At 55.6% G+C, this 27182-nt stretch overlaps 1 protein-coding gene across 1 annotated transcript in view; it reads left to right on the top strand.

The window, feature by feature from the left end:
* Positions 1-24195, top strand: part of LOC116936878 (G protein-coupled receptor kinase 3-like) — a 60647-nt gene extending 36452 nt beyond the window's left edge. Inside the window, exon 4 of the mRNA XM_076059110.1 lies at positions 24101-24195. Coding sequence (XP_075915225.1) covers positions 24101-24195 — 95 coding nt within the window. The remainder of the gene's footprint in view (positions 1-24100) is intronic.
* The last annotated feature ends 2987 nt before the right edge of the window (positions 24196-27182 follow it).

Consider the following 27182-nt stretch of genomic DNA (forward strand, 5'->3'; position numbering starts at 1 on the left):
CACAGCGTTACGCAACCTTGAAAGATCTGTGCAAGGTCCCATCGGTGAGCTCCTCCGGCAGGCAAGGCTGCGTTGGCTGGGTCATGTAGCCCGCATGCCCAGCCACCGCATGCCGAAACAGCTTTTGTTCGGCCGGATCGAGGGGGCTAAACGGGCGCGGCACGGGCTAGAGAAGAGATGGAGTGATATGGTACAGGAGGACGTGGAGCTGAGTGGGACTTGCCGATGACTGGTACCAGCGGTGTCAAGATCGGCCTCTGTGGAGGAGGCTCGTGAGGGACGCTACTGGGCAGTTGGAGGCAGTCGCCTCCAACAACAACGGAGGGCGGAGGAGCGACGCTCACAACAACGAGCGGAGCGCCGGGTGGGCTAAAGCACAGCAGGTTGGCACAGTATGGGGCACAGTGGTGCACCAGCCACTCATCTCAGTCAGTCGACCCGTGGCACCTGGGTCTGCCCCGTGACCTCCTGCCCGCGGGCGTTCGACACTTCACGTGGCCTCAGGTGCACATGGCCTGGCACAAGCGTCGTGGTGACGTCACCGCCACTTAGTGGCGAATGGCGGTTGTTGTTGTGTGTCTATGTGTGTGTGTGGGTGAGTGAGTGGGTGAGTGGGTGGGTGAGTGAGTGAGTGGGTGGGTGGGTGGGTAAGTGAGTGAGTGGGTGAGTGAGTGGGTGAGAGGGTGAGTGAGTGGGTGAGTGAGAGGGCAAGAGGGTGAGTGAGTGAGTTGATGAGTAAGTGAGTGAGTGGGTGAGAAGGTGACTGAGTGAGTGAGTGGGCGAGTAGGTGAGTGAGTGAGTGGGTTAGTGGTGAGTGAGTGAGTGGGTGAGTGAGTAGGTGAGTGGGGTGGGTGAGTGAGTGGGTGAGTAGGTGAGTGGATGAGTGGGTGGGTGAGTGTGTGAGTGAGTGGGTGAATGAGTGAGTAGGTGAGTGGAGTGAGTGAGTAGGTGAGTGGGTGAGTGAGTGGGTGAGCAGGTAAGTGAGTGAGTGGGTGAGTGAGTGAGTAGGTGGGTGAGTGAGTGAGTAGGTGAGTGGGTGGGTGAGTGAGTGGGTGAGCAGGTAAGTGAGTGAGTGGGTGAGTGAGTGATTAGGTGGGTGAGTGGGTGAGTAGGTGAGTGGGTGAGTGAGTGAGTGGGTGAGTAGGTTAGTGAGTGAGTGGGTGAGTGAGTGGGTGAGTAGGTGAGTGAGTGGGTGAGTGAGTAGGTGAGTGAGTGGGTGAGTCAGTGAGTGGGTGAGTGAGTAGGTGAGTGAGTGAGTGGGTGGGTGGGTGAGTGAGTGGGTGAATCAGTGTGTAGGTGAGTGGGTGAGTGGGTGAGTAGGTGAGTAGGTGAGTGAGTGGGTGAGTAGGTGAGTGAGTGTGTGAGTGGGTGAGTGAGTGGGTGAGTCAGTGAGTAGGTGAGGGAGTGAGTGGGTGAGTGGGTGGGTGAGTGGGTGAGTCAGTGAGTAGGTGATTGAGTGAGTGGGTGGGTGGGTGAGTGTTTGGGTGAGTCAGTGAGTAGGTGAGTGGGTGAGTCAGTGAGTAGGTGAGTGGGTGAGTGAGTGGGTGGGTGAGAAAGTGAGTGAGTGAATGGGCGAGTGGGTAGGTGAGTGAGTGGGTAGGTGAGTGAGTGAGTAGGTGAGTGAGTGGGTGAGTGAGTGGGTGAGTCAGTGAGTGGGTGAGTGGGTGAGTGAGTGTGTGAGTGAGTGAGTGAGTGGGTGAGTGTGTGAGTGTGTGAGTCAGTGTGTGAGTGAGTAGGTGAGTGAGTGAGTGAGTGGATGAGTGAGTGAGTGAGTGGGTGCGTGAATGTGTGAGTGAGTGGGTGAGTAGGTGAGTGGGTGAGTGAGTGAGTGAGTGGGTGAGTGAGTGAGTGGGTGATGAGTGAGTGAGTGAGTGGGTGAGTGAGTGAGTGAGTGGGTGAATGAGTGAGTGGGTGAGTGTCTGAGTGAGTGAGTGAGTGGGTGAGTGAGTGAGTGAGTGGGTGAGTGGGTGAGTTAGTCAGTGAGTGTGTGAGTGAGTGTGTGAGTGAGTGGGTGAGTGAGTCAGTGAGTGAGTGAGTGGGGTGAGTGAGTGAGTGAGTGGGTGAGTGAGTGTGTGAGTGAGTGAGTGTGTGAATGAGTGGGTGAGTGAGTCAGTGAGTGACTGAGTGGGTGAGTGAGTGAGTGGATGAGTGAGTCAGTGAGTGAGTGAGTGGGTGAGTGAGTGAGTGAGTGTGTGAGTGAGTGAGTGAGTGAGTGGGTGAGTGAGTAAGTGAGTGAGTGAGTGGGTGAGTGAGTGAGTGAGTGGGTGAGTGAGTGAGTGGGTGAGTGAGTGAGTGGGTGGGTGAGTGAGTGAGTGGGTGAGTGGGTGAGTGAGTGAATGAGTGTGTGAGTGTGTGAGTTAGTCAGTGAGTGTGTGAGTTAGTCAGTGAGTGTGTGAGTGAGTGAGTGTGTGAGTGAGTGGGTGAGTGAGTCAGTGAGTGAGTGAGTGGGTGAGTGGGTGAGTGAGTGGGTGAGTGAGTGTGTGAGTGAGTAGGGAGTGAGTGAATGAGTGTGTGAGTGTGTGAGTTAGTCAGTGAGTGTGTGAGTTAGTCAGTGAGTGTGTGAGTGAGTGTGTGAGTGAGTGGGTGAGTGAGTGAGTCAGTGAGTGAGTGAGTGGGTGAGTGAGTGAGTGAGTGGGTGAGTGAGTGGGTGAGTGAGTGGGTGAGTGAGTGAGTGTGTGAGTGAGTGGGTGAGTGAGTGAGTGGGGTGAGTGAGTGAGTGAGTGGGTGACTGAGTGTGTGAGTGAGTGTGTGAGTGAGTGAGTGAGTGGGTGAGTGAGTCAGTGAGTGAGTGAGTGGGTGAGTGAGTGAGTGAGTGGGTGAGTGTGTGAGTGAGTGAGTGAGTCAGTGAGTGGGTGAGTGAGTGAGTGTGTGAGTGAGTGAGTGAGTCAGTGAGTGAGTGAGTGGGTGAGTGGGTGAGTGAGTGAGTGAGTAAGTGAGTGAGTGAGTAAGTGGATGAGTGGGTGGGTGTGTGAGTGAGTGGGTGAGTGAGTGAGTCAGTGAGTGAGTGAGTGAGTCAGTGAGTGAGTGAGTGTGTGAGTGAGTGGGTGAGTGAGTGGGTGAGTGAGTGAGTGGGTGGGTGGGTACGTGGGTGGGTGAGTGGGTGGGTGAGTGGGTGGGTGGGTACGTGGGTGGGTGAGTGGGTGAGGAGTGGGTGGGTGGGTGAGTGGGTGAGTGGGGTGGGTGGATGGGTGGGTGGATACGTGGGTGGGTGGGTGAGTGGGTGGGTGGGTGAGTGAGTGGTGAGTGAGTGAGTGGGTGAGTGGGTGAGTGAGTGAGTGGGTGAGTGAGTGGGTGGGTGAGTGAGTGAGTGAGTGGGTGGGTGAGTGAGTGTGTGAGTGGGTGAGTGAGTGGGTGAGTGTGTGGGTGAGTGGGTGAGTGGGTGAGTGTGTGAGTGAGTGGGTGAGTGGGTGAGTGAGTGGGTGAGTGTGTGAGTGAGTGGGTGAGTGGGTGAGTGAGTGGGTGAGTGTGTGGGTGAGTGGGTGAGTGGGTGAGTGAGTGAGTGGGTGAGTGAGTGGGTGAGTGGGTGAGTGAGTGAGCGAGTGGGTGAGTGAGTGGTGGGTGAGTGAGTGGGTGAGTGAGTGGGTGAGTGAGTGAGTGGGTGAGTGAGTGAGTGAGTGGGTGAGTGAGTGGGTGGGTGAGTGAGTGAGTGAGTGGGTGGGTGAGTGAGTGTGAGTGGGTGAGTGAGTGGGTGAGTGTGTGGGTGAGTGGGTGAGTGGGTGAGTGTGTGAGTGAGTGGGTGAGTGGGTGAGTGAGTGGGTGAGTGTGTGAGTGAGTGGGTGAGTGGGTGAGTGAGTGGGTGAGTGTGTGGGTGAGTGGGTGAGTGGGTGAGTGAGTGAGTGGGTGAGTGAGTGGGTGGGTGAGTGAGTGTGTGAGTGGGTGAGTGAGTGGGTGAGTGTGTGGGTGAGTGGGTGAGTGGGTGAGTGTGTGAGTGAGTGGGTGAGTGGGTGAGTGAGTGGGTGAGTGTGTGAGTGAGTGGGTGAGTGGGTGAGTGAGTGGGTGAGTGGGTGAGTGGGTGAGTGGGTGAGTGAGTGAGTGGGTGAGTGAGTGGGTGAGTGGGTGAGTGAGTGAGCGAGTGGGTGAGTGAGTGGGTGGGTGAGTGAGTGGGTGAGTGAGTGGGTGAGTGAGTGAGTGGGTGAGTGAGTGAGTGAGTGGGTGAGTGAGTGAGTGGGTGGGTGAGTGAGTGAGTGAGTGGGTGGGTGAGTGATGTGTGTGAGTGGGGTGAGTGAGTGGGTGAGTGTGTGGGTGAGTGGGTGAGTGGGTGAGTGTGTGAGTGAGTGGGTGAGTGGGTGAGTGAGTGGGTGAGTGTGTGAGTGAGTGGGTGAGTGGGTGAGTGAGTGGGTGAGTGTGTGGGTGAGTGGGTGAGTGAGTGAGTGGGTGGTGAGTGGGTGAGTGGGTGAGTGAGTGAGCGAGTGGGTGAGTGAGTGGGTGGGTGAGTGAGTGGGTGAGGGAGTGGGTGAGTGAGGGTGAGTGAGTGAGGGGTGAGTGAGTGGGTGGGTGAGTGATGAGTGAGTGAGTGGGTGAGTGAGTGTGTGAGTGGGTGAGTGAGTGGTGAGTGTGTGGGTGAGTGGGTGAGTGGGTGAGTGTGTGAGTGAGTGGGTGAGTGGGTGAGTGAGTGGGTGAGTGTGTGAGTGAGTGGGTGAGTGGGTGAGTGAGTGGGTGAGTGTGTGGGTGAGTGGGTGAGTGGGTGAGTGAGTGAGTGGGTGAGTGAGTGGGTGAGTGGGTGAGTGAGTGAGCGAGTGGGTGAGTGAGTGGGTGGGTGAGTGAGTGGGTGAGTGAGTGGGTGAGTGAGTGAGTGGGTGAGTGAGTGGGTGGGTGAGTGAGTGGGGAGTGAGTGAGTGAGTGGGTGAGTCAGTGTGTGAGTGAGTGGGTGAGTGTGTGAGTGAGTGAGTGAGCGAGTGAGTGGGTGAGTGAGTGGGTGAGTGGGTGAGTGAGTGAGCGAGTGGGTGAGTGAGTGGGTGGGTGAGTGAGTGGGTGAGTGAGTGGGTGAGTGAGTGAGTGGGTGAGTGAGTGGGTGAGTGAGTGGGTGAGTGAGTGAGTGGGTGAGTCAGTGTGTGAGTGAGTGGGTGAGTGGGTGGGTGAGTGAGTGAGTGAGTGGGTGAGTGAGTGGGTGAGTGAGTGAGTGGGTGAGTGAGTGGGTGAGTGAGTGAGGGGTGAGTGAGTGAGTGGGTGAGTCAGTGTGTGAGTGAGTGGGTGAGTGGGTGAGTGTGTGGGTGAGTGGGTGAGTGTGTGGGTGAGTGGGTGAGTGTGTGGGTGAGTGGGTGAGTGGGTGAGTGAGTGGGTGAGTGGGTGAGTGAGTGGGTGAGTGAGTGAGTGGGTGAGTCAGTGTGTGAGTGAGTGGGTGAGTGAGTGGGTGAGTGTGTGGGTGAGTGGATGAGTGGGTGAGTGTGTGAGTGAGTGGGTGAGTGGGTGAGTGAGTGGGTCAGTGTGTGGGTGAGTGGGTGAGTGGGTGAGTGTGTGAGTGAGTGAGTGGGGTGAATGAGTGAGTGAGTGTGTGAGTGGGTGAGTGTGTGAGTGAGTGAGTGGGTGAGTGAGTGAGTGAGTGGGTGAGTGAGTGAGTGAGTGTGTGAGTGAGTGAGTGGGTGAGTGTGTGAGTGAGTGAGTGAGTGGGTGAGTGAGTGGGTGAGTGGGTGAGTGAGTGAGCGAGTGGGTGAGTGAGTGGGTGGGTGAGTGAGTGGGTGAGTGAGTGGGTGAGTGAGTGAGTGGGTGGGTGAGTGAGTGGGTGAGTGAGTGAGTGGGTGAGTCAGTGGTGTGAGTGAGTGGGTGAGTGTGTGAGTGAGTGAGTGAGTGGGTGAGTGAGTGGGTGAGTGGGTGAGTGAGTGGGTGAGTGAGTGGGTGAGTGAGTGAGTGAGCGAGGGGTGAGTGAGTGGGTTGGTGAGTGAGTGGGTGAGTGAGTGGGTGAGTGAGTGAGTGGGTGAGTGAGTGGGTGGGTGAGTGAGTGGGTGAGTGAGTGAGTGGGTGAGTCAGTGTGTGAGTGAGTGGGTGAGTGGGTGGGTGAGTGAGTGAGTGAGTGGGTGAGTGAGTGGGTGAGTGAGTGAGTGGGTGAGTGAGTGGGTGAGTGAGTGAGTGAGTGGGTGAGTGAGTGAGTGGGTGAGTCAGTGTGTGAGTGAGTGGGTGAGTGAGTGGGTGAGTGGGTGAGTGTGTGGGTGAGTGGGTGAGTGTGTGGTGTGAGTGGGTGAGTGTGTGGGTGAGTGGGTGAGTGGGTGAGTGAGTGGGTGAGTGAGTGGGTGAGTGTGTGGGTGGGTGAGTGAGTGAGTGAGTGGGTGAGTGGGTGAGTTAGTCAGTGAGTGTGTGAGGAGTGTGTGAGTGAGTGGGTGAGTGAGTCAGTGAGTGAGTGAGTGGGTGAGTGAGTGAGTGAGTGGGTGAGTGAGTGTGTGAGTGAGTGAGTGTGTGAATGAGTGGGTGAGTGAGTCAGTGAGTGACTGAGTGGGTGAGTGAGTGAGTGGATGAGTGAGTCAGTGAGTGAGGAGGTGAGTGAGTGAGTGTGTGTGGAGTGAGATGTGTGAGTGGGTGAGTGAGTAAGTGAGTGAGTGAGTGGGTGAGTGTCTGAGTGAGTGAGTGAGTGAGTGGGTGAGTGAGTGAGTGGGTGAGTGAGTGAGTGAGTGGGTGGGTGAGTGAGTGAGTGGGTGAGTGGGTGAGTGAGTGAATGAGTGTGTGAGTGTGTGAGTTAGTCAGTGAGTGTGTGAGTTAGTCAGTGAGTGTGTGAGTGAGTGAGTGTGTGAGTGAGTGGGTGAGTGAGTCAGTGAGTGAGTGAGTGGGTGAGTGGGTGAGTGAGTGGGTGAGTGAGTGTGTGAGTGAGTAGGTGAGTGAGTGAATGAGTGTGTGAGTGTGTGAGTTAGTCAGTGAGTGTGTGAGTTAGTCAGTGAGTGTGTGAGTGAGTGTGTGAGTGAGTGGGTGAGTGAGTGAGTCAGTGAGTGAGTGAGTGGGTGAGTGAGTGAGTGAGTGGGTGAGTGAGTGGGTGAGTGAGTGGATGAGTGAGTGAGTGTGTGAGTGAGTGGGTGAGTGAGTGAGTGGGTGAGTGAGTGAGTGAGTGGGTGACTGAGTGTGTGAGTGAGTGTGTGAGTGAGTGAGTGAGTGGGTGAGTGAGTCAGTGAGTGAGTGAGTGGGTGAGTGAGTGAGTGAGTGGGTGAGTGAGTGGGTGAGTGGGTGAGTGAGTGAGTGAGTAGGTGAGTGAGTGAGTGAGTAAGTGGATGAGTGGGTGGGTGTGTGAGTGAGTGGGTGAGTGAGTGAGTCAGTGAGTGAGTGAGTGAGTCAGTGAGTGAGTGAGTGTGTGAGTGAGTGGGTGAGTGAGTGGGTGAGTGAGTGAGTGGGTGGGTGGGTACGTGGGTGGGTGAGTGGGTGGGTGAGTGGGTGGGTGGGTACGTGGGTGGGTGAGTGGGTGAGGAGTGGGTGGTGGGTGAGGTGGGGTGGGTGGGTGGATGGGTGGGTGGATACGTGGGTGGGTGGGTGAGTGGGTGGGTGGGTGAGTGAGTGGGTGAGTGAGTGAGTGGGTGAGTGGGTGAGTGAGTGAGTGAGTGGGTGAGTGAGTGGGTGGGTGAGTGAGTGAGTGAGTGGGTGGGTGAGTGAGTGTGTGAGTGGGTGAGTGAGTGGGTGAGTGTGTGGGTGAGTGGGTGAGTGGGTGAGTGTGTGAGTGAGTGGGTGAGTGGGTGAGTGAGTGGGTGAGTGTGTGAGTGAGTGGGTGAGTGGGTGAGTGAGTGGGTGAGTGTGTGGGTGAGTGGGTGAGTGGGTGAGTGAGTGAGTGGGTGAGTGAGTGGGTGAGTGGGTGAGTGAGTGAGCGAGTGGGTGAGTGAGTGGGTGGGTGAGTGAGTGGGTGAGTGAGTGGGTGAGTGAGTGAGTGGGTGAGTGAGTGGGTGGGTGAGTGAGTGAGTGAGTGGGTGGGTGAGTGAGTGTGTGAGTGGGTGGGTGAGTGGGTGAGTGTGTGGGTGAGTGGGTGAGTGGGTGAGTGTGTGAGTGAGTGGGTGAGTGGGTGAGTGAGTGGGTGAGTGTGTGAGTGAGTGGGTGAGTGGGTGAGTGAGTGGGTGAGTGTGTGGGTGAGTGGGTGAGTGGGTGAGTGAGTGAGTGGGTGAGTGAGTGGGTGGGTGAGTGAGTGTGTGAGTGGGTGAGTGAGTGGGTGAGTGTGTGGTGAGTGGGTGAGTGGGTGAGTGTGTGAGTGAGTGGGTGAGTGGGTGAGTGAGTGGCTGAGTGTGTGAGTGAGTGGGTGAGTGGGTGAGTGAGTGGGTGAGTGTGTGGGTGAGTGGGTGAGTGGGTGAGTGAGTGAGTGAGTGGGTGAGTGAGTGGGTGAGTGGGTGAGTGAGTGAGCGAGTGGTGAGTGAGGTGGGTGGGTGAGTGAAGTGGGTGAGTGAGTGGGTGAGTGAGTGAGTGGGTGAGTGAGTGAGTGAGTGGGTGAGTGAGTGGGTGGGTGAGTGAGTGAGTGAGTGGGTGTGAGTGAGTAGTGTGTGGTGAGTGAGTGGGTGAGTGTGTGGGTGAGTGGGTGAGAGGGTGAGTGTGTGAGTGCGTGGGTGAGAGTGGGTGAGTGAGTGGGTGAGTGTGTGAGTGAGTGGGTGAGTGGGTGAGTGAGTGGGTGAGTGTGTGGGTGAGTGGGTGAGTGGGTGAGTGAGTGAGTGGGTGAGTGAGTGGGTGAGTGGGTGAGTGAGTGAGCGAGTGGGTGAGTGAGTGGGTGGGTGAGTGAGTGGGTGAGTGAGTGGGTGAGTGAGTGAGTGGGTGAGTGAGTGAGTGAGTGGGTGAGTGAGTGGGTGGGTGGGTGAGTGAGTGAGTGAGTGGGTGGGTGAGTGAGTGTGTGAGTGGGTGAGTGAGTGTGTGAGTGTGTGGGTGAGTGGGTGAGTGGGTGGAGTGTGTGAGTGAGTGGGTGAGTGGGTGAGTGAGTGGGTGAGTGTGTGAGTGAGTGGGTGAGTGGGTGAGTGAGTGGGTGAGTGTGTGGAGAGTGGGTGAGTGGGTGAGTGAGTGAGTGGGTGAGTGAGTGGGTGAGTGGGTGAGTGAGTGAGCGAGTGGGTGAGTGAGTGGGTGGGTGAGTGAGTGGGTGAGCGAGTGGGTGAGTGAAGTGAGTGGGTGAGTGAGTGGGTGGGTGAGTGAGTGGGTGAGTGAGTGAGTGGGTGAGTCAGTGTGTGAGTGAGTGGGTGAGTGTGTGAGTGAGGAGTGAGCGAGTGAGTGGGTGAGTGAGTGGGTGAGTGGGTGAGTGAGTGAGCGAGTGGGTGAGTGAGTGGGTGGGTGAGTGAGTGGGTGAGTGAGTGGGTGAGTGAGTGAGGTGGTGTGGTGAGTGTGTGAGGAGTGGGTGAGTGAGTGAGTGGGTGAGTCAGTGTGTGAGTGAGTGGGTGAGTGGGTGGGTGAGTGAGTGAGTGGGTGAGTGAGTGGGTGAGTGAGTGAGTGAGTGGGTGAGTGAGTGGGTGAGTGAGTGAGTGGGTGAGTGAGTGAGTGGGTGAGTCAGTGTGTGAGTGAGTGGGTGAGTGGTGAGTGTGTGTGGGTGAGTGGGTGAGTGTGATGGGTGAGTGGGTGAGTGTGTGGGTGAGTGGGGTGAGTGGGTGAGTGAGTGGGTGAGTGGGTGAGTGAGTGGGTGAGTGAGTGAGTGGGTGAGTCAGTGTGTGAGTGAGTGGGTGAGTGAGTGGGTGAGTGTGTGGGTGAGTGGGTGAGTGTGTGAGTGAGTGGGTGAGTGGGTGAGTGAGTGGGTCAGTGTGTGGGTGAGTGGGTGAGTGGGTGAGTGTGTGAGTGAGTGAGTGGGTGAGAGTGAGTGAGTGTGTGAGTGGGTGTGTGGTGTGGTGAGTGAGTGGGTGAGTGAGTGAGTGAGTGGGTGAGTGAGTGTGTGAGTGAGTGAGTGGGTGAGTGTGTGAGTGAGTGAGTGAGTGGGTGAGTGAGTGGGTGAGTGGGTGAGTGAGTGAGCGAGTGGGTGAGTGAGTGGGTGGGTGAGTGAGTGGGTGAGTGAGTGGGTGAGTGAGTGAGTGGGTGGGTGAGTGAGTGGGTGAGTGAGTGAGTGGGTGAGTCAGTGTGTGAGTGAGTGGGTGAGTGTGTGAGTGAGTGAGTGAGTGGGTGAGTGAGTGGGTGAGTGGGTGAGTGAGTGGGTGAGTGAGTGGGTGAGTGAGTGAGTGAGCGAGTGGGTGAGTGAGTGGGTGGGTGAGTGAGTGGGTGAGTGAGTGGGTGAGTGAGTGAGTGGGTGAGTGAGTGGGTGGGTGAGTGAGTGGGTGAGTGAGTGAGTGGGTGAGTCAGTGTGTGAGTGAGTGGGTGAGTGGGTGGGTGAGTGAGTGAGTGAGTGGGTGAGTGAGTGGGTGAGTGAGTGAGTGGGTGAGTGAGTGGGTGAGTGAGTGAGTGGGTGAGTGAGTGGGTGAGTGAGTGAGTGAGTGGGTGAGTGAGTGAGTGGGTGAGTCAGTGTGTGAGTGAGTGGGTGAGTGAGTGGGTGAGTGGGTGAGTGTGTGGGTGAGTGGGTGAGTGTGTGGGTGAGTGGGTGAGTGGGTGAGTGAGTGGGTGAGTGAGTGGGTGAGTGTGTGGGTGAGTGGGTGAGTGAGTGAGTGGGTGAGTCAGTGTGTGAGTGAGTGAGTGGGTGAGTGAGTGAGTGGGTGAGTGAGTGAGTGAGTGGGTGAGTGAGTGAGTGAGTGGGTGAGTGAGTGGGTGAGTGGGTGAGTGTGTGGGTGAGTGGGTGAGTGTGTGGGTGAGTGGGTGAGTGTGTGGGTGAGTGGGTGAGTGGGTGAGTGAGTGGGTGAGTGAGTGGGTGAGTGTGTGGGTGAGTGGGTGAGTGAGTGAGTGGGTGAGTCAGTGTGTGAGTGAGTGAGTGGGTGAGTGAGTGAGTGAGTGGGTGAGTGAGTGAGTGAGTGGGTGAGTGAGTGAGTGAGTGGGTGAGTGAGTGAGTGAGTGTGTGAGTGAGTGTGTGAGTGAGTGAGTGGGTGAGTGAGTCAGTGAGCACACAACGACACCGCCAACTCCCCAGGGGCTAACCCCATCATAACAAATAAACAGTCGGGGACCCCAGAGACGGTGGTGGACATTCCACATTCCTATGCCGGGGTCCCACCCTCACGAAGCCCCGAGGCATCACAACCACGACAACAACAACAACATTCTTGTGGGGACAGCAACAACTCACACACACCGATTGCTGTTACACTAACACTAGTACTAACACTAGTACTAACACTAGTACTAGTGTTAGTACTAACACTAGTACTAACACTAGTACTAACACTAGTACTAGTGTTAGTACTAACACTATTACTAACACTAGTACTAACACTAGTACTAACACTAGTACCAGTGTGTTAGTACTAACACTACTAACACTCACACTAACACTAGTACTAACACTAGTACTAGTGTTAGTACTAACACTAGTACTAACACTCACACTAACACTAGTACTAACACTCACACTAACACTAGTACTAACACTCACACTAACACTAGTACTAGTGTTAATACTAACACTAGTACTAACACTAGTACTAACACACCAACACTAGTACTAACACACTAACACTAGCACTAACACTAGAACTAACATGCTAACACTAGTACTAACACTAGAACTAATACTAGTAATAACATTCACGTTAAGACCCAGAGACCCATAGAGACCAACACAGAGACCCACACAGAACCATAGAGACCCACACAGAACCACAGAGACCTACAGAGACCCACAGAGACCCAGAGAGAGACCCACAGAGACCCACACAGACAGAGACCCACAGAGACCCACAGAGACCCATAGAGACCTACACAGAACCAGAGACACACAGAGCACCATAGAGACCCACAGAGACTCACAGAGACCCACAGAGACTCACAGAGACCCACACAGAACCAGAGACACACAGAGCACCATAGAGACCCACAGAGACCCACAGAGCACCATAGACACCCACAGAGACTCACAGAGACCCACACAGAACCATAGACACACAGAGACTCACACAGACCCACAGAGACTCACACAGAACCAGAGACACACAGAGAACCATAGAGACCCACAGAGACTCACAGAGACCCACACAGAACCATAGACCCACAGAGACTCACACAGAACCAGAGACACACAGAGAACCATAGAGACCCACAGAGACTCACACAGAACCATAGAGACCCACAGAGACTCACACAGAACCATAGAGACCCACAGAGACTTACAGAGACTCACAGAGACCCACAGAGACTCACAGGGACCCACAGAGACCCACAGAGACTCACAGAGACCCACAGAGACCCACACAGAGACTCACAGAGACCAACACAGACCCACAGAGACCCACAGAGACCCAGACAGACCCACAGAGACACACAGAGACTCACAGAGACCCACAGAGACCCACAGAGAACCACAGAGACCCACACAGAGACCCACACAGAGACCCACACACAGAACCATAGACACCCACAGAGACCCACAGAGACCCAAACAGAGACACACACAGAGACCCACACAGAGACCCACACAGAGACCCACACAGAGAGACCCACACAGAGACTCACAGAGACCCACACAGAGACCCACACAGAGACCCACACAGAACCAGAGACACACAGAAAACCATAGAGACCCACAGAGACTCACACAGAACCATAGAGACCCACAGAGACTCACACAGACCCACAGAGACTCACAGAGACTCACAGAGACCCACACAGAAACCCACACATAGACCCACAGAGACTTACAGAGACTCACAGAGACCCACAGAGACTCACAGAGACCCACAGAGACTCACAGGGACCCACAGAGACCCACAGAGACTCACAGAGACCCACAGAGACTCACACAGAGACTCATAGAGACCCACACAGACCCACAGAGACCCACAGAGACCCACAGAGACCCACAGAGACCCACAGAGACCCACACAGAGACCCACACAGAGACCCACACAGACCCACATAGAGACCCACATAGAGACCCACAGAGACCCACAGAGACCCACAGTGACTCACAGAGACCCACACAGAGACCCACAGAGACCCACACAGAGACTCACAGAGACCCACAGAGAACCACAGAGACCCACACAGAGACCAACACAGAGACACACAGAGACTCACAGAGACCCACAGAGAACCACAGAGACCCACACAGAGACCCACACAGAGACCCACACAGAGACCCACACAGAGACCCACACACAGAACCATAGACACCCACAGAGACCCACAGAGACCCACAGAGACCCACACAGAGACCCACACAGAGACACACACAGAGACACACAGAGACTCACAGAGACCCATAGACACCCACAGAGACCCACAGAGACCCACACAGAGACCCACAGAGACCCACACAGAGACTCACAGAGACCCACAGAGACCCACAGAGACCCAAGCAGAGACCCACAGAAACCCACAGAGACCCACACAGAGATCCACACAGACCCACAGAGACCAAACAGAGACCCACACAGAGACCCACACAGAGACCCACACAGAGACCCACAGAGACCCAAACAGAGACACACACAGAGACACACACAGAGACCCACACAGAGACCCACACAGAGACCCACACAGAGAGACCCACACAGAGACTCACAGAGACCCACACAGAGACCCACACAGAGACCCACACAGAGACCCACACAGAGACCCACACAGAGACCCACAGAGACCCACAGAGACCCACACAGAGACCCACAGAGGCCCACACAGACCCACAGAGACCCACAGAGACCCACAGAGACCCACAGAGACCCACAGAGACCCACAGAGACCCACACAGAGACCCACACAGGCCCACAGAGACCCACAGAGACCCACATAGAGACCCACAGAGACCCACAGAGACCCACAGTGACTCAGAGACCCACACAGAGACCCACAGAGACCCACAGAGACCCACACAGAGACTCACAGAGACCCACAGAGAACCAGAGAGACCCACACAGAGACCGACACAGAGACACAGAGAGACTCACAGAGACCCACAGAGACCCACAGAGAACCACAGAGACCCACACAGAGACCCACACAGAGACCCACACAGAGACCCACACAGAGACCCACACACAGAACCATAGACACCCACAGAGACCCACAGAGACCCACACAGAGACCCACACAGAGACACACAGAGACTCACAGAGACCCACAGAGACCCACAGAGAACCACAGAGACCCACACAGAGACCCACACAGAGACCCACACACAGAACCATAGACACCCACAGAGACCCACAGAGACCCACACAGAGACCCACAGAGACCCACACAGAGACTCACAGAGACCCACAGAGACCCACAGAGACCTATGCAGAGACCCACAGAGACCCACAGAGACCCACACAGAGATCCACACAGACCCACAGAGACCAAACAGAGACCCACACAGAGACCCACACAGAGACCCACACAGACCCACAGAGACCCAAACAGAGACACACACAGAGACACACACAGAGACTCACACAGAGACCCACACAGAGACCCACACAGAGACCCACACAGAGACCCACACAGAGACCCACACAGAGACCCACAGAGACCCACAGAGACCCACACAGAGACCCACAGAGGCCCACACAGAACCACAGAGACCCACAGAGACCCACAGAGACTCACAGAGACCCACACAGAACCAGAGACACACAAAGAACCATAGAGACCCACAGAGACGCACAGAGAATCACAGAGACCAACAGAGACCCACAGAGAACCACAGAGACCCACAGAGACTCACGGAAACTCACAGAGACCCACAGAGACTCACAGAGACCCACAGAGACCCACAGAGACCCACACATAACCAGAGAGACCCACAGAGACCCACACACAGACCCACAGAGACCCACAGAGACCCACACAGAACCACAGAGACGCACAGAGAGCCACAGAGACCCACACAGACCCACATAGACCCACATTGACCCACACACAGACCCACAGAGACCCACAGAGACTCACAGAGACTCACAGAGACCCACACAGAAGCACAGAGACCCACACACAGACCCACAGAGACCCACACAGAACCATAGACCCACAGAGACTCACACAGAACCAGAGACACACAGAGAACCATAGAGACCCACAGAGACTCACAGAGACCCACACAGAAACCCACACATAGACCCACAGAGAATTACAGAGACTCACAGAGACCCACAGAGACCCACAGAGACCCACAGAGACTCACAGAGACCCACACAGAGACTCATAGAGACCCACACAGAGACCCACAGAGACCCACACAGAACCACAGAGACCCACAGAGACCCACAGAGACACCCACAGAGACTCATAGAGACCCACACAGAGGCCCACAGAGACCCACACAGACCCACAGAGACCCACAGAGACCCACACAGACCCACAGAGACCCAAAGAGACCCACAAAGACCCACACAGAGACCCACAGAGACCCACAGAGACCCACACAGAGACCCACAGAGACCCACACAGAGACCCACACAGAGACCCACACAGATCCACAGACACCCACACAGAGACCCACAGAGACCCACACAGACCCACAGTGACTCACATACACCCACACAGAGACCCACAGAGACCCACAGAGAACCACAGAGACCCACACAGAGACCCACACAGAGACCCACACACATAACCATAGACACCCACAGAGACCCACAGAGACCCACACAGAGACCCACAGAGACCCACACAGAGACTCACAGAGACCCACAGAGACCCACAGAGACCCAAGCAGAGACCCACAGAAACCCACAGAGACCCACACAGAGATCCACACAGACCCACAGAGACCAAACAGAGACCCACACAGAGACCCACACAGAGACCCACACAGAGACCCACACAGACCCACAGAGACCCAAACAGAGACACACACAGAGACACACACAGAGACCCACACAGAGACCCACACAGAGAGACCCACACAGAGACTCACAGAGACCCACACAGAGACCCACACAGAGACCCACACAGAGACCCACACAGAGACCCACACAGAGACCCACAGAGACCCACAGAGACCCACACAGAGACCCACAGAGGCCCACACAGAACCACAGAGACCCACAGAGACCCACAGAGACCCACAGAGACCCACAGAGACCCACAGAGACCCACACAGAGACCCACACAGAGACCCACACAGGCCCACAGAGACCCACATAGAGACCCACAGAGACCCACAGAGACCCACAGTGACTCAGAGACCCACACAGAGACCCACAGAGACCCACAGAGACCCACACAGAGACTCACAGAGACCCACAGAGAACCACAGAGACCCACACAGAGACCGACACAGAGACACAGAGAGACTCACAGAGACCCACAGAGACCCACAGAGAACCACAGAGACCCACACAGAGACCCACACAGAGACCCACACAGAGACCCACACAGAGACCCACACACAGAACCATAGACACCCACAGAGACCCACAGAGACCCACAGAGACCCACACAGAGACCCACACAGAGACACACAGAGACTCACAGAGACCCACAGAGACCCACAGAGACCCACAGAGAACCACAGAGACCCACACAGAGACCCACACAGAGACCCACACACAGAACCATAGACACCCACAGAGACCCACAGAGACCCACACAGAGACCCACAGAGACCCACACAGAGACTCACAGAGACCCACAGAGACCCACAGAGACCCATGCAGAGACCCACAGAGACCCACAGAGACCCACACAGAGATCCACACAGACCCACAGAGACCAAACAGAGACCCACACAGAGACCCACACAGAGACCCACACAGACCCACAGAGACCCAAACAGAGACACACACAGAGACACACACAGAGACTCACACAGAGACCCACACAGAGAGACCCACACAGAGACTCACACAGAGACCCACACAGAGACCCACACAGAGACCCACACAGAGACCCACACAGAGACCCACAGAGACCCACAGAGATCCACACAGAGACCCACAGAGGCCCACACAGAACCACAGAGACCCACAGAGACCCACAGAGACTCACAGAGACCCACACAGAACCAGAGACACACAAAGAACCATAGAGACCCACAGAGACCCACAGAGAATCACAGAGACCAACAGAGACCCACAGAGAACCACAGAGACCCACAGAGACTCACGGAAACTCACAGAGACCCACAGAGACTCACAGAGACCCACAGAGACCCACAGAGACCCACACATAACCAGAGAGACCCACAGAGACCCACACACAGACCCACAGAGACCCACAGAGACCCACACAGAACCACAGAGACGCACAGAGAGCCACAGAGACCCACACAGACCCACACAGACCCACATTGACCCACACACAGACCCACAGAGACCCACAGAGACTCACAGAGACTCACAGAGACCCACACAGAAGCACAGAGACCCACACACAGACCCACAGAGACCCACACAGAACCATAGACCCACAGAGACTCACACAGAACCAGAGACACACAGAGAACCATAGAGACCCACAGAGACTCACAGAGATCCACACAGAAACCCACACATAGACCCACAGAGAATTACAGAGACTCACAGAGACCCACAGAGACCCACAGAGACCCACAGAGACTCACAGAGACCCACACAGAGACTCATAGAGACCCACACAGAGACCCACAGAGACCCACACAGAACCACAGAGACCCACAGAGACCCACAGAGACACCCACAGAGACTCATAGAGACCCACACAGAGGCCCACAGAGACCCACACAGACCCACAGAGACCCACAGAGACCCACAGAGACCCACAGAGACCCAAAGAGACCCACAAAGACCCACACAGAGACCCACAGAGACCCACACAGAGACCCACAGAGACCCACACAGAGACCCACACAGAGACCCACACAGATCCACAGACACCCACACAGAGACCCACAGAGACCCACACAGACCCACAGTGACTCACATACACCCACACAGAGACCCACAGAGACCCACACAGACCCACACAGACCCACACAGAGACCCACACAGAGACTCACAGAGACCCACAGAGAACCACAGAGACCCACACAGAGACCCACACAGAGACCCACACACAGAACCATAGACACCCACAGAGACCCACAGAGACCCACACAGAGACCCACACAGAGACCCACACAGAGACCCACACAGAGACCCACACAGAGACCCACACAGAGACCCACACAGAGACCCACACAGAGACCCACAAGACCCACACAGAGACCCACACAGAGACCCACACAGAGACCCACACAGAGACCCACACAGAGACCCACACAGAGACCCACACAGAGACCCACACAGACCCACAGAGACCCACACAGAGACCCACACAGAGACCCACACAGAGAGACCCACAGAGACCCACACAGAGAGACCCACACAGAGACTCACAGAGACCCACACAGAGACCCACACAGAGACCCACACAGAGACCCACACAGACCCACAGAGACCACACAGAGACCCACACAGAGACCCACACAGAGACCCACACAGAGACCCACACAGAGACCCACACAGACCCACAGAGACCCACACAGAGACCCACACAGAGACCCACACAGAGACCCACACAAAGACCAACACAGAGAGCCACACACAGACCCACAGAGACCCACACAGACCCACAGAGACCCACAGAGACCCACACAGAGACCCACACAGAGACCCACACAGAGACCCACAGAGACCAACAGAGACCCACACAGAGACCCACACAGACCCACACAGAGACCCACACAGAGACCCACACAGAGACCCACACAGAGACCCACACAGAGACCCACACAGAGACCCACAGAGACCCACAGAGACCAACACAGAGACCCACCGAGGCCCACACAGAGACACACAGAGACTCACAGAGACCCACAGAGACCCAAAGAGAACCACAGAGACCCACACAGAGACCCACACAGAGACCCACACAGAGACCCACACACAGAACCATAGACACCCACAGAGACCCACAGAGACCCAAACAGAGACACACACAGAGACCCACACAGAGACCCACACAGAGACCCACACAGAGAGACCCACACAGAGACTCACAGAGACCCACACAGAGACCCACACAGAGACCCACACAGAGACCCACACAGAGACCCACACAGAGACCCACACAGAGACCCACAGAGACCCACAGAGACCCACACAGAGACCCACCGAGGCCCACACAGAGACTCACAGAGACCCACAGAGACCCACAGAGACCCACAGAGACCCACACAGAACCAGAGACACACAGAGAACCATAGAGACCCACAGACTCACAGAGACCCACACAGAACCAGAGACACACAGAAAACCATAGAGACCCACAGAGACTCACACAGAACCATAGAGACCCACAGAGACTCACACAGACCCACAGAGACCCACAGAGACTCACAGAGACTCACAGAGACCCACACAGAAACCCACACATAGACCCACAGAGACTTACAGAGACTCACAGAGACCCACAGAGACTCACAGAGACCCACAGAGACTCACAGGGACCCACAGAGACCCACAGAGACTCACAGAGACCCACAGAGACCCACACAGACCCACAGTGACTCACATACACCCACACAGAGACCCACAGAGACCCACACAGACCCACAGAGACCCACAGAGACCCACAGAGACCCACAGAGACCCACACAGAGACCCACACAGAGACCCACACAGACCCACAGAGACCCACATAGAGACCCACAGAGACGCACAGAGACCCACAGTGACTCACAGAGACCCACACAGAGACCCACAGAGACCCACACAGAGACTCACAGAGACCCACAGAGAACCACAGAGACCCACACAGAGACCGACACAGAGACACACAGAGACTCACAGAGACCCACAGAGACCCACAGAGAACCACAGAGACCCACACAGAGACCCACACAGAGACCCACACAGAGACCCACACACAGAACCATAGACACCCACAGAGACCCACAGAGACCCACAGAGACCCACACAGAGACCCACACAGAGACACACACAGAGACACACAGAGACTCACAGAGACCCACAGAGACCCACAGAGAACCACAGAGACCCACACAGAGACCCACACAGAGACCCACACACATAACCATAGACACCCACAGAGACCCACAGAGACCCACACAGAGACCCACAGAGACCCACACAGAGACTCACAGAGACCCACAGAGACCCACAGAGACCCAAGCAGAGACCCACAGAAACCCACAGAGACCCACACAGAGATCCACACAGACCCACAGAGACCAAACAGAGACCCACACAGAGACCCACACAGAGACCCACACAGAGACCCACACAGACCCACAGAGACCCAAACAGAGACACACACAGAGACACACACAGAGACCCACACAGAGACCCACACAGAGACCCACACAGAGAGACCCACACAGAGACTCACAGAGACCCACACAGAGACCCACACAGAGACCCACACAGAGACCCACACAGAGACCCACAGAGACCCACAGAGACCCACAGAGGCCCACACAGAACCACAGAGACCCACAGAGACCCACAGAGACCCACAGAGACCCACACAGAGACCCACACAGAGACCCACACAGAGACCCACACAGGCCCACAGAGACCCACATAGAGACCCACAGAGACCCACAGAGACCCACAGTGACTCAGAGACCCACACAGAGACCCACAGAGACCCACAGAGACCCACACAGAGACTCACAGAGACCCACAGAGAACCACAGAGACCCACACAGAGACCGACACAGAGACACAGAGAGACTCACAGAGACCCACAGAGACCCACAGAGAACCACAGAGACCCACACAGAGACCCACACAGAGACCCACACAGAGACCCACACAGAGACCCACACACAGAACCATAGACACCCACAGAGACCCACAGAGACCCACAGAGACCCACACAGAGACCCACACAGAGACACACAGAGACTCACAGAGACCCACAGAGACCCATAGAGAACCACAGAGACCCACACAGAGACCCACACAGAGACTCACACACAGAACCATAGACACCCACAGAGACCCACAGAGACCCACACAGAGACCCACAGAGACCCACACAGAGACTCACAGAGACCCACAGAGACCCATGCAGAGACCCACAGAGACCCACAGAGACCCACACAGAGATCCACACAGACCCACAGAGACCAAACAGAGACCCACACAGAGACCCACACAGAGACCCACACAGACCCACAGAGACCCAAACAGAGACACACACAGAGACACACACAGAGACCCACACAGAGACCCACACAGAGAGACCCACACAGATACTCACACAGAGACCCACACAGAGACCCACACAGAGACCCACACAGAGACCCACACAGAGACCCACACAGAGACCCACAGAGACCCACAGAGACCCACAGAGACCCACAGAGGCCCACACAGAACCACAGAGACCCACAGAGACCCACAGAGACTCACAGAGACCCACACAGAACCAGAGACACACAAAGAACCATAGAGACCCACAGAGACCCACAGAGAATCACAGAGACCAACAGAGACCCACAGAGAACCACAGAGACCCACAGAGACTCACGGAAACTCACAGAGACCCACAGAGACTCACAGAGACCCACAGAGACCCACAGAGACCCACACAGAACCAGAGAGACCCACAGAGACCCACACACAGACCCACAGAGACCCACAGAGACCCACACAGAACCACAGAGACGCACAGAAAGCCACAGAGACCCACACAGACCCACACAGACCCACATTGACCCACACACAGACCCACAGAGACCCACAGAGACTCACAGAGACTCACAGAGACCCACACAGAAGCACAGAGACCCACACACAGACCCACAGAGACCCACACAGAACCATAAACCCACAGAGACTCACACAGAACCAGAGACACACAGAGAACCATAGAGACCCACAGAGACTCACAGAGACCCACACAGAAACCCACACATAGACCCACAGAGAATTACAGAGACTCACAGAGACCCACAGAGACCCACAGAGACCCACAGAGACTCACAGAGACCCACACAGAGACTCATAGAGACCCACACAGAGACGCACAGAGACCCACACAGAACCACAGAGACCCACAGAGACCCACAGAGACCCACAGAGACACCCACAGAGACTCATAGAGACCCACACAGAGGCCCACAGAGACCCACACAGACCCACAGAGACCCACAGAGACCCACACAGACCCACAGAGACCCAAAGAGACCCACAAAGACCCACACAGAGACCCACAGAGACCCACACAGAGACCCACAGAGACCCACACAGAGACCCACACAGAGACCCACACAGATCCACAGACACCCACACAGAGACCCACAGAGACCCACACAGACCCACAGTGACTCACATACACCCACACAGAGACCCACAGAGACCCACAGAGACCCACACAGACCCACACAGAGACCCACACAGAGACTCACAGAGACCCACACAGAGACCCACAGAGACCCACACAGACCCACAGTGACTCACATACACCCACACAGAGACCCACAGAGACCCACAGAGAACCACAGAGACCCACACAGAGACCCACACAGAGACCCACACACAGAACCATAGACACCCACAGAGACCCACAGAGACCCACACAGAGACCCACACAGAGACCCACACAGAGACCCACACAGAGACCCACACAGAGACCTACACAGAGACCCACACAGAGACCCACACAGAGACCCACAAGACCCACAGAGACCCACACAGAGACCCACACAGAGACCCACACAGAGACCCACACAGAGACCCACACAGAGACCCACACAGAGACCCACACAGACCCACACAGACCCACAGAGACCCACACAGAGACCCACACAGAGACCCACACAGAGAGACCCACAGAGACCCACACAGAGAGACCTACACAGAGACTCACAGAGACCCACACAGAGACCCACACAGAGACCCACACAGAGACCCACACAGACCCACAGAGACCACACAGAGACCCACACAGAGACCCACACAGAGACCCACACAGAGACCCACACAGAGACCCACACAGACCCACAGAGACCCACACAGAGACCCACACAGAGACCCACACAGAGACCCACACAAAGACCAACACAGAGAGCCACACACAGACCCACAGAGACCCACACAGACCCACAGAGACCCACAGAGACCCACACAGAGACCCACACAGAGACCCACACAGAGACCCACAGAGACCAACAGAGACCCACACAGAGACCCACACAGACCCACACAGAGACCTACACAGAGACCCACACAGAGACCCACACAGAGACCCACACAGAGACCCACACAGACCCACAGAGACCACACAGAGACCCACACAGAGACCCACACAGACCCACAGAGACCCACACAGAGACCCACACAGAGACCCACACAGAGACCCACACAGAGACCCACACAGAGACCCACACAGAGACCCACACAGAGACCCACACAGAGACCCACAGAGACCCACACAGAGAGACCCACACAGAGACTCACAGAGACCCACACAGAGACCCACACAGAGACCCACACAGAGACCCACACAGAGACCCACTCAGAGACCCACAGAGACAGACCCACACAGAGACCCACACAGAGACCCACACAGAGACCCACAGAGACCCACAGAGACCCACACAGACCCACACAGAGACCCACACAGAGACCCACACAGAGACCCACACAGAGACCCACACAGAGACCCACACAGAGACCTACAGAGACGCACAGAGACCCACAGAGACCCACAGAGACCCACACAGAGACCCACACAGAGACCCACACAGAGACCCACACAGAGACCCACACAGAGACCCACACAGAGACACACAGAGACCCACACAGAGACCCACACAGAGACCCACACAGAGACCCACACAGAGACCCACACAGAGACCCACAGAGACCCACACAGAGACCCACACAGAGACCCACACAGAGACCCACAGAGACCCACAGAGACCCACACAGAGACCCACACACAGACCCACAGACACCACAGAGACCCACAGAGAGCCACACAGAGACCCACACAGACCCACACAGACCCACAGAGACCACACAGCGACCCACACAGAGACCCACACAGAGACCCAGAGACCCACACAGAGACCCACACAGAGACCCACACAGAGACCCACAGAGACCCACACAGAGACCCACACACAGACTAAACGATGTTTATGGTAGCCGCTGAAAGGCCCTAACTGAGCTGTCTGAGCTCTTTGTTGAAGCGATCGACCTGGCCATGACACGCGTGTCGAGAGAGCAGCTCAACCAGGCGGCCAGTGTCACCAGCACCGTCAGCCAAACAACTCTGAACGCGTAGAGACGTCAATTCTAAGTGTGAGAGAGACGCAGACTCCAAATACACAGCAGCAGGAGTAGGCAGCGTCAGGGTACGGGAGAGAACCCACGACCTCCTGCAGGCCAAGCGAAGGAGTCAACATCTCCTTTCCACCAAGTCTTTAGATTAATAATATAAAATAATAATTATTAAACAAAGCTGCTTCCGCTGAAGCCGTGATCGCTATCTGCGGTGACCACGAGGGGGTGAGAAACAGTCGGTTTATTATTTATTTATTTTATTACTTTGCTGTTTTAATTTTTTTTTCTCCCTCCACATCTTTAAAGTTCTGCAGTTCGCATCAGGCGAGCAGCCCCGGTAAATAATAGCGACATCACCACCTCTCTCATCTTCATCGTCCAGCCACTCACTCACCCACTCAGACACTCGCTCACTCACTCACTCACACACTCACACACTCACTCACTCACACACTCACTCACTCACCCACCCACTCACTCACACACTCACACACCCACTCACTCACCCACTCAGACACTCGCTCACTCACACACACACACTCACCCACTCAGACACTCACTCACCCACTCAGACACTCGCTCACTCACTCACTCACACACTCACACACTCACTCACACACTCAGACACTCGCTCACTCACACACACACACTCACCCACTCAGACACTCACTCACCCACTCAGACACTCGCTCACTCACTCACTCACACACTCACACACTCACTCACTCACACACTCAGACACTCGCTCACTCACACACACACACTCACCCACTCAGACACTCACTCACCCACTCAAACACCCACTAACCCACTCACAAACTCAGACACTCACTCACTCACACACTCACACACTCACTCACACACTCACCCACCCACTCACCCACACACTCACACACCCACTCACTCACCCACTCAGACACTCGCTCACTCACACACACACACTCACCCACTCACTCACCCACTCAAACACTCGCTCGCCCACTCGCACACTCACACACTCACTCACTCACCCACTCAGACACTCACTCACCCACTCACTCACCCACTCACCCACTCACACTCACACACTCAGACACTCACTCACCCACTCAGACACTCACTCACTCACACACTCACACACTCACTCACCCACTCAGACACTCACTCACCCACTCAGACACTCACTCACCCACTCAGACACTCACACACTCACCCACTCACTCACACACTCACACACTCACTTACACACTCACACACTCATTCACTCACTCACACATTCACTCAACCACTCAGACACTCACCAACTCACTCACTCACCCACTCACCTACTCAGACACTCACTCACACACTCACTCACTCACACACTCACACTCACTCATACACTCACACACTCACCCACTCATTCACTCACTCACACATTCACTCAACCACTCAGACACTCACCAACTCACTCACTCACCCACACACCTACTCATACAATCACTTACCCACTCACTCACTCACCCACTCACTCACCCACCCACTCACTCACCCACTCACACACTCACCCACTCAGACACCCACTCAGACACTCACTCATCCACTCACTCACACATTTACACACACTCACTCACACACTCACTCACCCACTCATACACTAAATCACTCACACACTCATACACTAAATCACTCACACACTTATACACATAACCACTCACACACTCACTCACTCACACACTCATACACAACCACTCACACACTCACCCACTCATACACGTAACCACTCACACACTTACTCACTCACACACTCACTCACACACTCACTCACTCACCCACTCACCCACCCACTCACACACTCACACACCCACTCACTCACCCACTCAGACACTCGCTCACTCACACACACACACTCACCCACTCACTCACCCACTCAAACACTCGCTCGCCCACTCGCACACTCACACACTCACTCACTCACCCACTCAGACACTCACTCACCCACTCACTCACCCACTCACACTCACACACTCAGACACTCACTCACCCACTCAGACACTCACTCACTCACCCACTCACTCACACACTCACTTACACACTCACACACTCATTCACTCACTCACACATTCACTCAACCACTCAGACACTCACCAACTCACTCACTCACCTACTCACCTACTCAGACACTCACTCACACACTCACTCACTCACACACTCATACACTCACTCATACACTCACACACTCACCCACTCACTCACACACTCATTCACTCACTCACACATTCACTCAACCACTCAGACACTCACCAACTCACTCACTCACCCACACACCCACTCATACAATCACTTACCCACTCACTCACTCACCCACTCACTCACCCACCCACTCACTCACCCACTCACACACTCACCCACTCAGACACCCACTCAGACACTCACTCATCCACTCACTCACACATTTACACACACTCACTCACACACTCACTCACCCACTCATACACTAAATCACTCACACACTCATACACTAAATCACTCACACACTCATACACATAACCACTCACACACTCACTCACTCACACACTCATACACAACCACTCACACACTCACCCACTCATACACGTAACCACTCACACACTTACTCACTCACACACTCACTCACACACTCACTCACTCACCCACCCACTCACCCACACACTCACACACTCACACACCCACTCACTCACCCACTCAGACACTCGCTCACTCACACACACACACTCACCCACTCACTCACCCACTCAAACACTCGCTCGCCCACTCGCACACTCACATACTCACTCACTCACCCACTCAGACACTCACTCACCCACTCACTCACTCACCCACTCACACTCAGACACTCACTCACCCACTCAGACACTCACTCACTCACTCACACACTCACACACTCACTCACCCACTCAGACACTCACTCACCCACTCAGACACTCACTCACCCACTCAGACACTCACTCACCCACTCAGACACTCACACACTCACCCACTCACTCACAC

Source organism: Petromyzon marinus (genome assembly GCF_048934315.1).
Source record: "Petromyzon marinus isolate PM22_M1 ecotype Great Lakes invasive population chromosome 84 unlocalized genomic scaffold, UKy_Petmar_22M1.pri1.0 chr84_unloc.2, whole genome shotgun sequence".
NCBI lineage: Eukaryota > Metazoa > Chordata > Hyperoartia > Petromyzontiformes > Petromyzontidae > Petromyzon > Petromyzon marinus.